This window comes from Polypterus senegalus, chromosome 8, assembly GCF_016835505.1.
Source record: "Polypterus senegalus isolate Bchr_013 chromosome 8, ASM1683550v1, whole genome shotgun sequence".
Lineage (NCBI taxonomy): Eukaryota > Metazoa > Chordata > Cladistia > Polypteriformes > Polypteridae > Polypterus > Polypterus senegalus.
This window is the reverse complement of record NC_053161.1, coordinates 172,186,900-172,202,957: the sequence shown is the minus strand read 5'-3', so window position 1 is coordinate 172,202,957 and position 16,058 is coordinate 172,186,900. Positions and strand designations below refer to the sequence as shown.

At 41.3% G+C, this 16,058-nt stretch overlaps 1 protein-coding gene across 1 annotated transcript in view; it reads left to right on the top strand.

Annotated features, from left to right (window-relative positions):
• LOC120534703 (zinc finger protein 420-like) overlaps positions 1-16,058 on the top strand; it is a 144,820-nt gene that overhangs the window by 109,390 nt on the left and 19,372 nt on the right. The window contains 1 exon segment of the mRNA XM_039762290.1: positions 5,237-5,285. Within this exon segment, the coding sequence (XP_039618224.1) occupies positions 5,237-5,285 (49 nt within the window).

Genomic DNA, 16,058 nt, shown 5'->3' with positions numbered 1-16,058 from the left:
ACTATGGTGATTTAAACAGCGAGGATATCGTCAAACCAATGCGAAGCAACGCTGGGCTTTATTAATGATATCGAAGATACAGGGAGGTCAGAAAATACGCCCCTTACAAGTGGCTGGCACAAAAACGAGCTTTGGCGATTGAGTCGTCTTTTGTCCCAGCCATAAAAACATGAAGTGATGGCGTTCAAAATTCACTTGCCGATCTTATAGAAACACATAGACGTGAGCGTGTGGACATGAACTGTAAGAGAGGAACAACTAAAGGGCTTGTGGTTGTGCAGCAATAGTTGGCATTCGCGGCAGGGTGTCGATTTAAACTCTTGGAAAGTAGATTTCAGATCCAAACTGTAATATACAGATATAGACGTACATATACGTGTGTGTGGTATACAATTAAAAGTTAAAGTAGAACGAGTCTTACTTCTCAAATTACAAAGAAAGGAAAATAGATAACGTTGCAAAATCTCACAAAAATATTAATCAACAATTGACAATACTGAAATGGGTCACTAGATGGCACCATTGTTACTACAGGCACTATTGAGAAGCGTTTTGCAGTGTTAATGAAATTACAAGTATAACAAACATAACGTTATTAATAAATTAAATATTCTGAGTTAACAGTAAATTATCAGAACTGCAATTGAAGTTCTCAAAAATATAACCTCATTACTTTCTAGTTCTTTACTCATTCAACTTTAACAAAGAAATAACTTATTGGTTGGAGCAAACATATTTAAGCAAACAATTGAATATGAACAAAAACAAATGAACAGAACTTACGTTGTTTCGTTTGACGCACACTATTTCCAAGGAACTCTCTAACTATTTGAAAAGCAAACTAATACTTTAACAGATAGTGAGAATGACCACGCTTTCTCCTTCTTCGTTCTATACACTGTACTTCGCTTTGTACAAGGCAGCTTCTATGTCTTTCCTCCTGATGACTCAGCTCCGCCTCACAGACATTAAATTTTGTTTGACATGCCATTTGGATGAATTGATTACTAAAATAAGAAAAAAACAATAAACATGAATATTAGAGAAATATGATTTTTCAAGTGCGGCGCGGTGGCGTAGTGGGTAGCGCTGCTGCCTCGCAGTTAGGAGACCCAGGTTCACTTCCATGGTCGTCCCTGCATGGATTTTGGATGTTCTCCCCGTGTCTGCGTGGGTTTCCTCCAACAGTCCAAAGACATGCAGGTTAGGTGCATTGGCGATTCTAAATTGTCCCTAATGTGTGCTTGTTCACCCTGTGTTGGGCTGGCGCCCTGCCCGGGGTTTGTTTCTTGCCTTGCGCCCTGTGTTGGTTGGGATTGGCTCCGAGACCCCCTTGGACCTGTTGTTAGGATATAGCGGGTTGGGTGATGGACGGATGGATGATTTTTCAATGACATTATTGGGACAGGCTACTAAGTTAATCTAAATATGGTAAGCTTGTGAACTTGCAAAACGTATATATTTTTTTTTGCATATATACATATTGACCATCGGGTCAGGCGTACCTGGTTTGCAGGACACACACTTGATGAATGACCAAAATCTTGTATGGCTGTAGGTTTTAAAACCACCTTTTGACATGCGGGTTTGATTCTTTATGCAAGGCCATCCACTGTAAAGGTACATGGTCTGTCACCAGAGTGAACTCGCAACCCAAGAAGTAGTACCTCAGCTGAGTAATCACTCATTCAATCACCAAAGCCTCCCGCTCCATGGCCGCATGCCTGGTTTCTCAGTCCAGCAGTTTCTGACTCAGTTATGTGATGCAGTGTTCAACACTTTTGAATCTTTGGCTCAGCACAGTTCCAAGACCTGTGTCCAAAGTGTCTGTCTAGAGAATGAAATGTAAAGAAAGATCAGGGGCTTTCCGAACTGGAGCCAAAGTAAGGGCCTGTTTTATGTCACTGAATGCAGCTTCTGTTTTATCATTCCATACCACGTGATTCACTTTCCCTTTCTTATAAGATCCATCAATGGCGTTGCTCTCTCAGAAAAATTGAGTTCAAACCAGCAATAGTAACTTGCTAGATCGAGAAAGGCCTGAACCTGCATCTTGATTATCAGACGGGGCTGACTTTGTACAGCATCTACTTTGGAACACTCTGGTCACACCATACCCTGGCCCACTAAGTAGCCCAAATACTTAGCCTCGATCAAACCAAAGAAACATTTCTTCAGGTTAATACAAAGACTCTGCGGTGGGTTGACATCCTGCCCGGGATTTGTTCCTGACTTGTGCCCTGTGCTGGCTGGGATTGACTCCGGCAGACCCCCATGACCCTGTGTTATTATATAGCGTCCTCGATCCTCTTCAGTTCGCATACCAGGAGATGGTAGTAGCGGAGGATGAAGATGAAGGATGCCTCACACCTGGACAAACTTGTTAGAAAGGCAGGCACTATTGTAGAAATGAAGCTGGACAGTTTGACATCTGTGGCAGAGTGACGGGTGCTAAGCAAGCTCCTGTCAATCATGGAAAATCCACTGCATCCACTGAACAGTGTCATCTCCATGCAGAGGAGTAGCTTCAGTGACAGACTGCTGTCACTGTCCTGCTCCACTAGCAGTTTGAGGAGATCATTCCTCCCCCACACTATGCAACTCTTCAGTTCCACCCAGGGGGGTAAACGCTAACTTTATTCAAAGTTATTGTCTGTTTTTACCTGCATTTTTTTCTTATTACTCTTTAATATTTTTTTTTTTTTATCAGTATACTGCTGCTGGATTATGTGAATTTCCTCTTGGGATTAATAAAGTACCTACCTACCTGAATTCCTGTAAAGACATACCAAGGTAATAGCAACAGACTTGAGCTTCTTGCACCTTTTCCATGTGAGATTTAAGAATAGGTTGAATTTTCACAAATCTATTATGTAATTGTGCTGTACATTCTAATATATTTGTAGAGAGAAGTGCCTCCTCTTCCTGTCCTTCTTTTAGAATGTCAAATATTACCCGGTGTTATCGGGCATACAATAATTAAAAGGGTGAGAACCACATGGAGGCTTGTGGGACTTCCCAACATGCAAAAAGGACGAGGGAGAGGAGCTGATCCCAGTTCTTTACGTCCTCATTGACTACCTTGTATAGCATCTGTTTGAGGATCTGAGTGAACTACTCTATTAGATCATCGGTTTGAGAATGATGTACCGACAAAAGGTTTATTTTTCTTAACTTGGCTGTGTCCCTGAATGGTTCTGAGGTAAAGGGCATCCCTCCACTTATGATGTCTTTAAGGATTTTGACTCAGCCGAAGACCCCTACCAATTCCCGTACCATAGCTTTTAATATTGCTGAGCACAATGGAACAGCTTTGGGATATTGGGTAGCATAATCTACCAAGACCATTATATATTTATTTCCCCTGGCCAAAGGTCGACCACGATACGTTCAAATGGGACAACAATCAGGAGTAAAGGAAATAGAGGAGCACAGTCTCTCCTAGGAATCTGTCTCAATTGATATTCTGTACAGTATATGCAAAAGTGGTGGACGACCTCTTCCTTAATTTGTTGTAATGTTTTCTCAGGGCCCAAGTGGGCCCCCAGGAGGTTGGTATAAGCCAACTCACAGACTTGTCATCGGCAAGTCCAGTGTACTAATAACAGGGACTACACCTCCCTCTTGTATTCTGCTACCGGATATAACACATCATTACTTAATACAAAGTGGGGACCCTGTGGCATGGGATGCAGTGTGCGATGTCTACCAGAACTACTGCATTCTTCACAATATTAAGGGAGTCATCATTACTTTGCCCACTTTTAAAAGAAGCCGGAGTGTGCCTAAATTGAAACTGTAGGGAATCCATTGGTAATCGGGAGCCCGGGATTCCCGGACATTTTTCATTCCCGGGAAACCAGGAATGGCAAAGCTTGCATTAATAGCGTGTAAAAATCGATCAAGAAATAACAGAGTTATAGTTGAAAATAATTAAGTGGCACGTTTTTTTGGCCCACAGTGTAGTGTTTTTCAGATTGATTCAGTCAACCAGCAGCAGTTGTCAGTCTCCCGGTTCCCACTAAGACTGAGCACAGTGGACTGGGAGGAGTCTGCACTCGGCAGCTCACGAATGCCGGGACAGGGCAGACTTCATGGACGTTTGTCAGACAACAGCTTTGAACAGCAACTTGAAATTGCAATGCATCAGTCTGTTGCATCCACATTATCTGTGCCAGGAAACTTGCTATCGCAGAATGATGACAAGAAACTGAATGCATCAGTAAAAGCTGAAATGGTGGTGTTTCAAAATAGCGCAAGCGCGGGCGTTGTTTAGAACAAGTGTATCCGTTTCTGATCAGGTAGATCGCGTTACATTCAAAAAAAATTTTTTTTTTTAAACGTTAGTCTATCATATATCCTCCCTATGGCATTTGCCACTAGATTGACATTCAGGGCAGCCATTCTGAGATCTCTTTTCTTCTAACACACTGGTAATCTCACATGCACCCATACAATCAGATTGTGATTCAGACTACGAATGCCAAGAATGTAATTACCCTGATCTACATGCTGTCAAATAAATGAACCACACGCAGTGGCTTGGCCTCTGACGCTGACGTGCAGTGAGTGTGTACGCCTGATGAGCCCAGAATTATGGCGAAACATGTGTCGCATACTCTTTGCATTATTTGACAGTAAATCTTTGCAACATTTTATGATCTGCTTCTCGCAACTGAAGAAGGCAGCGTGGCGGATGTTTGCCGACACAAGCGTTACCTGGTAGGTAACCACCCATACAATCAGATTGTGATTCAGACTACGAATCCGATAAATGTAATTACCCCCATCTACATGCTGTCAAATAAACGAACCACACGCTATGGCGCAATGTAAAGGGCGAAACACGTGTCGCATACTCTTTGCATTATTTGACAGTAAAACTATGCTATATATATATATATATATATATATATATATATATATATATATATATATATATATATATAAATAAATATATACACAGTATAGGCCAAAAGTTTGGACACACCTCCTAACTCAATGTGTTCTCTTAATTTTCATTACCATTTACATTGGTAGATTCTCACTGAAGGCATCAAAACTATGAAGGAACACATGTGGAGTTATGTACTTAACAAAAAAGGTAGAATAACTGAAAACATGTTTTATATTCTAGTTTCTTCAAAATAGCCACCCTTTGCTCTGATTACTGCTTTGCACACTCTTGGCATTCTCTCGATGAGCTTCAACAGGTAGTCACCTGAAATGGTGTCAGGTATGCCACCCTGCACTGGACGAACTGCGGTGGTCAGCAGCAATCTGAGGTGAGTAAATCCCGTCGTGTCACCTTTAAGTACCCTGTAAACCCGAATAAGTTAGTAAAACTCAGAAATGAGTAAATATGTTGCCACAAAATAATATTAAAGTTAAACTTAAAATAAGTTTACAGACCTACTTTATTGAGTAACTGTCTTCTGCCATTTAATGGAGGTTAAATTAAATTTCTGCATATTTGTACTCAAATATTTTAGTAATAAAATGTAATAATTTTATCGGAGAATGCATTTGTAAGTTAAGTCTATGTAACCTAAAAGGTATAAGTTATAAACATAGTCTATTTCATGTTATCTAAACACATGATTTATTTGTTGTAATTAAAAAACATTATATAAAACTCAGGCATGCATAACTGTCATTCAAAAGTTTTATTTGAACTTCATTTACTTTAACATTAATAAAATACCATAATAAAAATAAAAAAACATACACAGACATAGTGTAAGAGGTTACAGAAAGTAACATATAACCTTCTTTATATTTTAACCCTTTCTAACAAAAGCAGTTCTCCTTATTATGTCTACCTCTTCATCAGGGGCCGATCAAACGCTCTGGATGAGCGGACTTCAGAGTTCCTGTGTGTGCAGTTATGTTACAGATTAACAATTTACAGAGTGAAGGACAATTTATTACTCGCACATCTCATTTAAGAATGTTGGATTTGAAATGGTCGATCAAGTTAAAAAACTGTAAAATGACACCAGCAAAGGACGAGTCAACAGGCACCCTTGAAGTAGTGCATATTATCTGTAAAGCTTAATAGAAATTGTTACATTAGGAAAATATTACAAGTAATGAAGGTAACACCAAGTCTTTGTTTTCTTTACTTAATAATGTTACACAACCTCCAGACTCTTTACCATCTCACCTTTACTCGACTCTTTTCTGTAATTCTGTAATGAGAAAATCCAGAGAATACGTCAGCACCTCGGTCCAGATCCTCTCTGTATTTCTTTTGAACTACACTCGCCTATTCACTCTTTTTCTTCTTTCCAGCTTCCCACTTCCTCTGAAATCTCGGATCTCATCTGTATATCCAAGTCATCTACTTGTCTGCTGGACCCCCTCCCTACTGTTCTGGTTAAAGCCTACCTCCCCTCTCTGGTCCCTCTCACTTCTGCCATCATTCACTCTTCTCTAACTACTGCTACTGTTCCTTCATCTTTTAAAACTGCTGCAATAACCCCAATACTGAAAAACCTGGTGCTGATCCTACTAACTTCAATAATTTTCGCCCTATTTCTAATTTGTCCTTTATCTCCAAAATTCTTAAAAAATTGTAGCTAATCTAACTCCACTCCCACTTATCTCTTAATCATCTATATGAAAAGTTCCAGTCTGGTTTTCGCCACTTCACAGTACAGAAGTGACACTTGTTAAAATTACCAGTGACCTTCTTATGGCTGCTGACTCCAGTCTAATTACTATTGTCATCATCAGTACCGCTGCTCCCTATCAAGAGTCATGTAGTCTCGTAGGGCACCAACTCCCAGGAGGCAACATCCCAGCTGCTCAAAAATCATTTTTATATATTATAATAATAAATTAATATTAATAATATACATATACAAATAAACAAAAATATAAACCTATATATTGCATTTTACAGTGAACGCAGTAGGCTAAGCACACGTGATGACGCGCGCACCCTCATGTATTTACTTTTATTTGAATAAAGTTCTATTTTGGCCCCTATAGTAGGTGTTTTTTTATTATTTTATTTTTACTTCTGTAATATTTGGGGGAGGGGGCACAAAAGTAAATTTCTGCTTAGGGCAGCCATTTGGCCAGCAGCGGCCCTGGTCATCCTCCTTGATCTGAGTGCGGCCTTTGATACTATTTATCATACCACTCTCCTTACTAGATTATCTCTGATTGGCATTACCCACATTCCACTAGACTGGTTCAGATCCTACCTCTCAGGCCAAACTCAGTTTGTTCAGCTTAAAACCTTCACATCCCAACACATCGCTGTTACTTCAGGTGGGCTCTGCCCTGGGGCCTCTTCTTTTTATTATTTACCTTCTTCCCCTTGGCAATATTTTCCGTAAATATAACATTAATTTTCAATGTTAGGCTGAGGACACCCAGCTCTACCTTGCTAGTAAACCCATCTTTTCTTTTCCACCATCTTCGCTTATTGACTGCATTGCTGAAATTAAATCCTGGTTTTCTTCAAATTTTCTTCAATTAAATAGTGAAAATACTGTGGGTCTCCTCATTGGTTCAAAATCATCATTATCCAAAGCCGATAATCTTTCTCTTGTAATTGATAACGCTGTTGTTTCTCCGTCACCTCAGGTCGAGAGTCTGGGTGTCATCCTCGACAGCACTCTGTCTTTCTAATCTCACATTAATAACATCACCCAGTCTGCTTACTTCAACCTACGTAATATTAATCGCATCCGCCACTCCCTCACTCTCCATACCACTGCCATTCTTGTTCACAGTCTTGTTACTTCTCGTCTGGACTACTAGAATTCATTCCTCTTTGGTCTCTCTAATAAATCTCTTCATAAGTTTCAGCTAGTCCAGAATTCTGCAGCTCGCATCATTACTCGAACCTCATCTGTTCACCATATTACTCCAGTCTTACAGCAGCTTCACTGGCTCCTGATTAAGTTTTGAATTGATTTTAAAATTCTGCTTTTAACATTTAAGGCCATTCCTAACCTTGCCCCTCCATATCTGTCCAACCTTCTTCATGTTCCTCTTCCCTCGTAACCTTAGATCCTCTTCCTCCATCCATCTGACCATCCCTCTCGCCCGTCTAACCACCATGGGGAGCGGAGCATTCAGCTGTTCTGGAACTCGCTACCTACTGATCTTAGAAATATCAAATCATATTCAACCTTCAAATGTAAACTTAAAACCCATCTGTTTAAAATGGCTTTTTCTCTGTGATTACAGTGGCTTTGTTTGGTTTTAATTTTTATATCTTCTGAAATTTTAAGTTGTTTATAATCCATCCATCCATCCATCCATTTTCTAACCCGCTGAATCTGAATACAGGGTCACGGGGGTCTGCTGGAGCCAATCCCAGCCAACACAGGGCACAAGGCAGGAAACAAACCCTGGGCGGGGTGCCAGCCCACCACAGGGCACACACACACACCAAGCACACACTAGGGACAATTTAGGATCGCCAGTACACCTGACCTGAAGGTCTTTGGACTGTGGGAGGAAACCCACGCAGACACGGGGAGAACACGCAAACTCCACGTAGGGAGGACCCGTGAAGTGAACTCCGTTGTTCTTACCGCGCGACAGCAGCAATACCCACTGTGCCACCGGGCTGCCCCACATTAATACTTATTTATTGATATTGTATTTTTTTTCACACTTTCTTTGATAAGTTTCTACATATACACCATCATTTCATTCTTGAGAGTCTACAGTCGTGGTGACAGTTTGCCATCTTCCAAACCAAGCAGAATGTTTTGAAAGAATTCAGAAGTGTTTGTAAGCCCATTTGGTATAACTAAGATGTAGTGTGTGAGTGTGAGACTGAAGATAACCACAAAGGCGTCGACAGATCTAAGAAGGGTAATTACAACTTCATTTTCAATAACAACAAAGCCTTTTTTAGACTGGCAGGGAATTGGACTGTTGGTGTTGTCACTGATGGCCGTCACAAGAGCCAGAGGTGCATTCATAAGCTTTACCTTATCAATATCGTGAGAAAAATGAAAATGCAACCCTCTCACAATCAATAACTGGAAAGAATACACAATCACAAGCAGAACATTTAATGTCTAGAAGATGTGATAGAAGTTTATTACCAATCGTCCTTGTTTTCAAGAATCCAGAGTCCTGTCACAGAAACACAGGAAGTGCTTGGAGAACAGTAGTACGTTGTGTGTGTCTATCATGTAATTCATAAAGAGAACAAAATTGTAGTTAGAATTGGAGTTTATCGTATACATTATGGCATAAAATAAAAACCAGTTAAGATTGTCTCAGTTGAAAGTATAACAAAGTAAACACAATAACAATTAGGTAGTGTTGGTTTTTCTTTCAAATGGCATCCAAAATATGGTGACTAAACCAAAACGACAAGCCCTGTGTTGTGATCCAAACCGTGAGATAACTGAAATATTCCACCATTAGTAGCTACAAATCAAGGTGTGATCAAAGCTGTAACCCTGAAATATCTGATGCATTCTGTGGGCCAGAAAATGCACATGACATACAGTAAAGAGACAAGCAGCCAGTGATTTAGCACTTTACTCAAATTGAACAGCCTTCGAAACAGTTACGGCACTATATATGTGTACAAGATAAATATTATTTACATAGAATGGGACATAAAAATAAAAGAAAATCAGTGAAACAACAGATGAAACACTTCACCTCAGACTCAATGTGCAATGCAGGCCAGAAGTCCAGGGTCTCTTTCACTGGTGGGCTGGACAGGATGGTGGGCATCACAGGTTGATGTCTGTTAGTCATCTTTATTTGTTCAATGATCTGTTCACTCAGGCACTTGAGAGTTAAGTGACAGTACTGCACACTCATTGTGTGTATAACTGTGGTGTTCATTATTTCCTGACCAATGAGTTTTCAAAGCATTGTGTCTGAAATGTGGACATACAGGCATGGCAGTGGGCCGACTCTTGAGAAATGACTGTGCTGCAGTCTATAATGTGTAAATAATTGTGTTCTGGAGCTCAAAATATCGGAACAGAATTTACAGTACTAAGACATCCTAGATACCGCACCCTGAAAACACATAGAAAACAAGGTCATTATTGTGTGGACATTTGAGGGATTATTATGATATTAAAAATGTGCAAAATTAAACAAAAACTTTTATTTGGAAATGTACAATAACTTTTAAAATGCATTAATGTAATTAAATGTCCAAACCTGCCACTGAAACAAAGCAGCTTGCTACCACATCAGTAACATTTTAAAACAGTTTTTGCAGTATTTTCAGCTGCACCCTATTGCAATGCATAACATATTGAAAATAACTCAATAAAATATTTGGTACTTGTGTACTAAATGGACGGCAGTTCCTACCAATTCTGCTGTTGGGCACCGTGGGGGAGGTGTCCTGGTTGTTTAATTTTTGGAGTTTAAATTATTAGACTGACCTACCTCAACCACAAATACTAACCTTAAAGTTGTCTAAAGGTCCCTAATGTTAATGTCCCCTTTGGGTCGCTAATGTTAAAAATAAAAATCCGATTTGCGTCACGATAATACAAAAGGGTACTAGCAGTCTGTGCCATCTGTTTAGTACAAGAGTAGCAAATATTCAATCCATACCTTAAAACAGCCTTACTTCTGTAATAGCCTCAGCTCTGTTTTAAATCTTAAACCTTGATACATAATCCAAGGTTGACAGGATGCACTTTTGTACTTCATATCGGCTCTTCTCACAGCGCACACTCCACTTATAAATAGCGATACAACAACGACACCCCACTCCCATCTGAAGCCACTGATCCACTTCCACACAAACTCACAGCCTCCTTTATTTTTGATCTTATGATTATTGTCAATTTCACAAAAATTAAATCATTTTAAGTAGACAATAAGTCAGTTAGCGTCAGTTCAATAAACTACTTCTTCTTTCGTCTGCTCCCATTAGGGGTCACCACAGCGGATCATCTTATTGTTGTCCACATATTGATTTGGCAAACTTTTACACCGGATGCCCTTCCTGATGTAACCGTCCCCATTTATCCAGGCTTGGGACCGGTGTGAAGAAACACACTAATTTGTGCATCCCCTGTGGCTGGGTTAGTCAATTCAATAAACTCTCCCTTTGAAATGTTTTCATATACAGCATAAGAGACAGAATCTCAATGAAGCGAGACCCGTGAGTAGTGACTAATAATATGCAACACAGAGAAATTATAATGCATAATAACAAGAATGAAAAAAAATTATGACTTTCAAAAACGGACACTATAAACCTTAGCAATTCAGTATATAATTTAAATGGCGTGTGTATTTCCACAATAGAATTTAAGTAAGTCATCTGTTATACTAAACTGTAATTCAAATGATACTTCAATGAAGTGATCATCTATAACAATGAAGGCTCACACTGTCATGCTGGATGGTTGTAAAGCGCTGCTTGGCTGAAAAAATTGATTGTGATTTGTCCTGAAAGGGGTGTGCTGTACAGCAATCAGAAATGAAAACACACATTTATGCACACTGGACAGTAGTTTGTTATTTTTCTACAATATAAGTTCAGTTATATATGTATGTATGTTTGTTGTCACAAACTTGACTCAGACTCATAGAACGGTTTGGGGCAGCCACCAGTATAATTGATTCCCTGGCTGTAAAGTTTCTCAAATGAATACAGCACTGATGTGCACAGAACAGTCCAAAACAGAACTGAGGGAATAAGGAAAAGGTGGAGGCTTTTAAAGGGGAAGACAGGAAGTGAGATTAAAGGGGTCTGGCTCATGAAGGTCTTCAGCCATAGGTTTGAGCCCAGATGTGACATCACAGGAATCGGAGCTGGCAAGGTCTCCTTCCATAGGCTCGGTCCCGGAAGTGACACCAAGAGGGCCAGGTGGGATCACCCGTGAATGGTCTGCAGGCAAGGGAGAAAGTCAGTTGGCTCTGCCACATCCCAGTATGACTCGGATTTGCCCTTACTCAAGCCCTTTAGCTGCATCCCATGTGCACGTGGGGACAAGCCAAGCACAGACCCGTTGGGTCGGGCGATCATGACCAAGAGGTCGTGAACCTGAGAAGGGGCATCAGAGTTAGTGTGAAGGGTCCCTGTTATACTACATTTTTCTTTAATATTAATGTCACTGTCTCTATGCGCACTGGTATGGATTTATTCATATGTGCATGCTAAGTTCGGCACACAATAGCTCAGCAGTTAGAACTGCCAACCAAGCATTGGATTAGTTACCCAAAGACATCTGGAGGATTGTATTGTCAGCTGAAACACAGAAGAGTATTTCTGTCCTCTGTCAGTACAAAGTCTTCTTTCCTTGTTCGGAGAATGAGATCCGGCATGTAAGCACTATGATATTTCTGTATTTTGTGGAGGAGGAGTTCAGCCATTTCCTGCCCTTGTTTGGAGACAGAGAGGACCAGCAAGTTGAAGAAGAACAGTATAAAAGGCTTGGACAACAGCCAGACCCTTTGAGGCACGAGTCGGCAAAGTTCCGAAAAACCTCCCAGCGTGGGGGCGAGAAATGGCTGACTGTGTTGATCCAGATTCCCACCTGGATAAAGTCTGTCATATGCCTCCCGTCTGTAACTGCTTTAACCGTCAGTAAATGTAAGCTAAAGTATATTTTTTCTCATGTGATTCTTGTACCGCCGTAATCACAATGGGAGGGATATCGCCTTTTCTGTTATATTACTATATTGTTTAGTTACTTAATATGCCGCAATTTCAAAAGAACACATTTCCAAGAAAGCTAATGCCTCTTCAGGAAACAGTCCCCAATGAACAAGCGAAAACTTGTATGGTTTGAGTTCAAGAAACCACCTGGTGACCCGCGGATTCGACTCCTTGTGCACTGTAAAGGTGCATGGTCCGTGACAAGGGTGAATTCCCGGCCCAGCAGGTAGTACCTCAGCTGAGTAATCGCCCATTTAACCGGCAAAGCCTCTCTCTCCACCACCGCATACCTGGTCTCCCGGTCCAACATTCTTTAGCTCAGGAACATGATAGGGTGTTCCACACCATTGACACTTAGGCTCAGCACAGCCCCCAGGCCTGTATCTGAAGTGTCCATCTGGAGGATGAAAGGTAAAGAAAAGTTAGGTGCTCTCAAAATAGGTGCAGATGTAAGGGCCTGCTTCAAGTCACTTAATGCTGCAGTTGTCTTCTTAGTCCATACCACAATGTTTGGGGCCCTCTTTGTCAAATCAGTCAAGGGTGCCGCTCTCTCCAAGAACCAGGGACAAACCAGAGGTAGTGCCCCACTAACCCGAGAAAGGCTTGGACCTGCTGCTTGGTTCGCAGACGGGACCATTTCAAAATGGCATCATCTTTGGAGCACTGAGGCTTCACCGTACCCAGACCCACCAGGTAGCCTAAATACTTGGCTTCGCTCAATCCAAAGAAACATTTCTTGTGATTAATCTGAAGCCCGGCCTCACCCTGTGTCCGCATTACCACTTTTACCTGTTGTAGGTTTTCCATCTACATGCTAGAATAGACGACCATGTCATCCAGATAGGTAGCACTGTATGACTTATGAGGGCTGAGCACTTTGTCCACCAGAAACTTGAATGTTGCTGGAGCCTCGTGTAACCCAAATGGAAGGACACAATATTGCCATTGTACACTAGCGTTGCTAAACGCAGTCTTCACTTTCGCGGAGTCCGTTAAAGGAACTTGCTAATACCCCTTCGTCATTTCCAGTGTGCTCAAATATTGAGCCTGCCCAAGCCTCTCAAGGAGGTCATCCACTTGTGGTATTGGATAAGTGTCAAATTGGGAGACTTAATTAAGCCGACGGAGGTCATTGCAAAACCTCCAACTCCCGTCAGGCTTAGCGACCAATACAATGGAACTGGACCAGGGACTATGACTTTGCTTGATTACACCTAGTTCCAGCATGTGTTTGATCTCAAGCTCTACTTCAGCCCTTTTTGCCTCAGGAAGACGATACAGACGTTTTTGGGAATATAACCCTGGGTTCTGTCACAATGTCGTGCTCAACCAGAGAGGTTCTTCCAGGGTTTTCACTCACTACCTCCAGGACAGACAGGATAACGGTTTCCAGCTCCCATCGTTGTCTGGGACTTAAATCCACACTGAAGTTAAGGGTAGCCGTGTGAGTGGGGCTTACCGGAGGAGGAATCGGGATCCCTGTCCTTCCACAGTTTTAGCAGGTTTACATGATAAACCTGCACCCTTGGCCAACGATTGGGTTGACTCACCAAATAGTTGACGAGTCCTTTCGTCTCCTTAACTTCGTAGGGACCTTGCCAAAAGGCAAGCAACTTAGAGTGGGAGGTAGGTACTAAGACCATAACATGATCTTCTGGGCGGAACTAACAGAGAGACGTGACACGGTTGTAAACTCAGACCTTTGCTGCTTGAGCCTCTTCCATGTGACTTAAGGAGGGGCCAAATTTTACCAAATCTCTTTTGTAATTGCACAATATATTCCAATATATTTGTAGAGGGAAAAGCCTCTTCTTGCCATCCTTTTAAGATATCTAATGTGCCTCGGCATTGTTGCCCATACAATAATTCAAAAGGGGAGAACCCCGTGGATGCTTATATGACTTCCTGAAAGGCAAAACGGACAAGGGGGAGGAGCAAATTCCAGTTCCTTCCATCCTCGCTGACCACCTTACGTAGCATTTGTTTGAGAGTTTGATTGAACCTCTCTACCAAACCGTTGGTTTGAGGATGATATACCGTGGTCTTTAAATGCTTTATTTTTAGTAACTTGGCAGTCTTCTTGAACATTTCCGAGGTAAAAGGCGTCCCCTGGTCCATCAAGACTTCCTTGGGAATGCCAACCTGCACAAAGACCCCTAGTAATTCCTGTGCGATGGCTTTGGAAGTGGCTGAGCGCAACAGAACAGCTTCCGGGTATTTAGCAGTATAATCCACGAGGACTAAAATGTACTTGTGTCCTCGGGCTGAGGGCTCTAGAGGCCCAACTAAATCTACCCCAATTCTTTGGAAGGGAACATCATTCAGGGGAATGGAATGAGAGGAGCATGGCCCTTCCTAGGAATTTGTTGCAATTGACACTCCGGGCAGGAAGTGCAATAGTGACGAACCTCCTCATTGATTCCCGGCCAGTAGAAGCAGAGCTTGATCCGCTCCAGGGTTTTCTTGTTGTCCAAATGGCCACCTAGGAGATTGGCTTGTGCTAACTCACAGACTAGCAGCCGCAAGGTCCGCAGGATTAGCAGTTGCCGTCTCTCCCATAGACATAGAATTACTAGACACCGCATGTCCAGCAGCATCATACGTCAACGTTGCCGCCATATTGCGAGTGGCACTGCTGTGGAGTGAAGTAACAGATAAAGATGCCTCACGCAAGTGCTGCTTGGGATTGTACAAACCGCTGTACGCTCTAAACCATTTCCTGGGGGATTACATTTCATAGGTAAGGCTGAAGAATTGTTTTGGTTATATTTGACCATTAGAAAATTCTGTTTTGCAATCTTAGCAGTCAAGGTAACCTTACAATAAAATTAAACATTAGTAAAATTAAAGCAAGAGAATGATAAATCAAAAAGAAATAATTAGCAAACAAACAAAGATAACTGTCAGTAACAGTGCAAAATTCACAATTGGTATACCAGTTTGAAAAGATATGTTTTAAGGGCAGTTTTAAAATATGTTATTGAATGGAGGTGACGCATATGAAAGGGAAGAGTATTCCTGAGTTGAGGAGCTCTATGAGAGACGCTTGAGCTCCCATAACATGGAGTCTGATGTGTGGTACATAAAGTGGAGCTGTGGATGAGGATCTGAGTGAGCGAGAGGAGTGTAAGTCTGTAGGAGATCAGTGAGGCTGTGGAGAGGTTTAAACGTTAAGAGCGGTATTTAGTATTGTATTCTGTAGTTAACAGGGAGCCAGTGAAGTTGAGAGAGAACAGGTGTAATATGTGCAGTGGATTTAGAACAGCAGGTTATTATCCTGGCAGCAGAATTTTGAATAAGCTGTAAACGATGGATACGTTTTTGTGGGATTCCAGATAGAATAGCATTTCTGTTGAAAAGGCAATATATTTTTTATGTGTTGTATCCCTTTAATTAGTTGTCTTCCACCTTGATTTATTAGTTATTG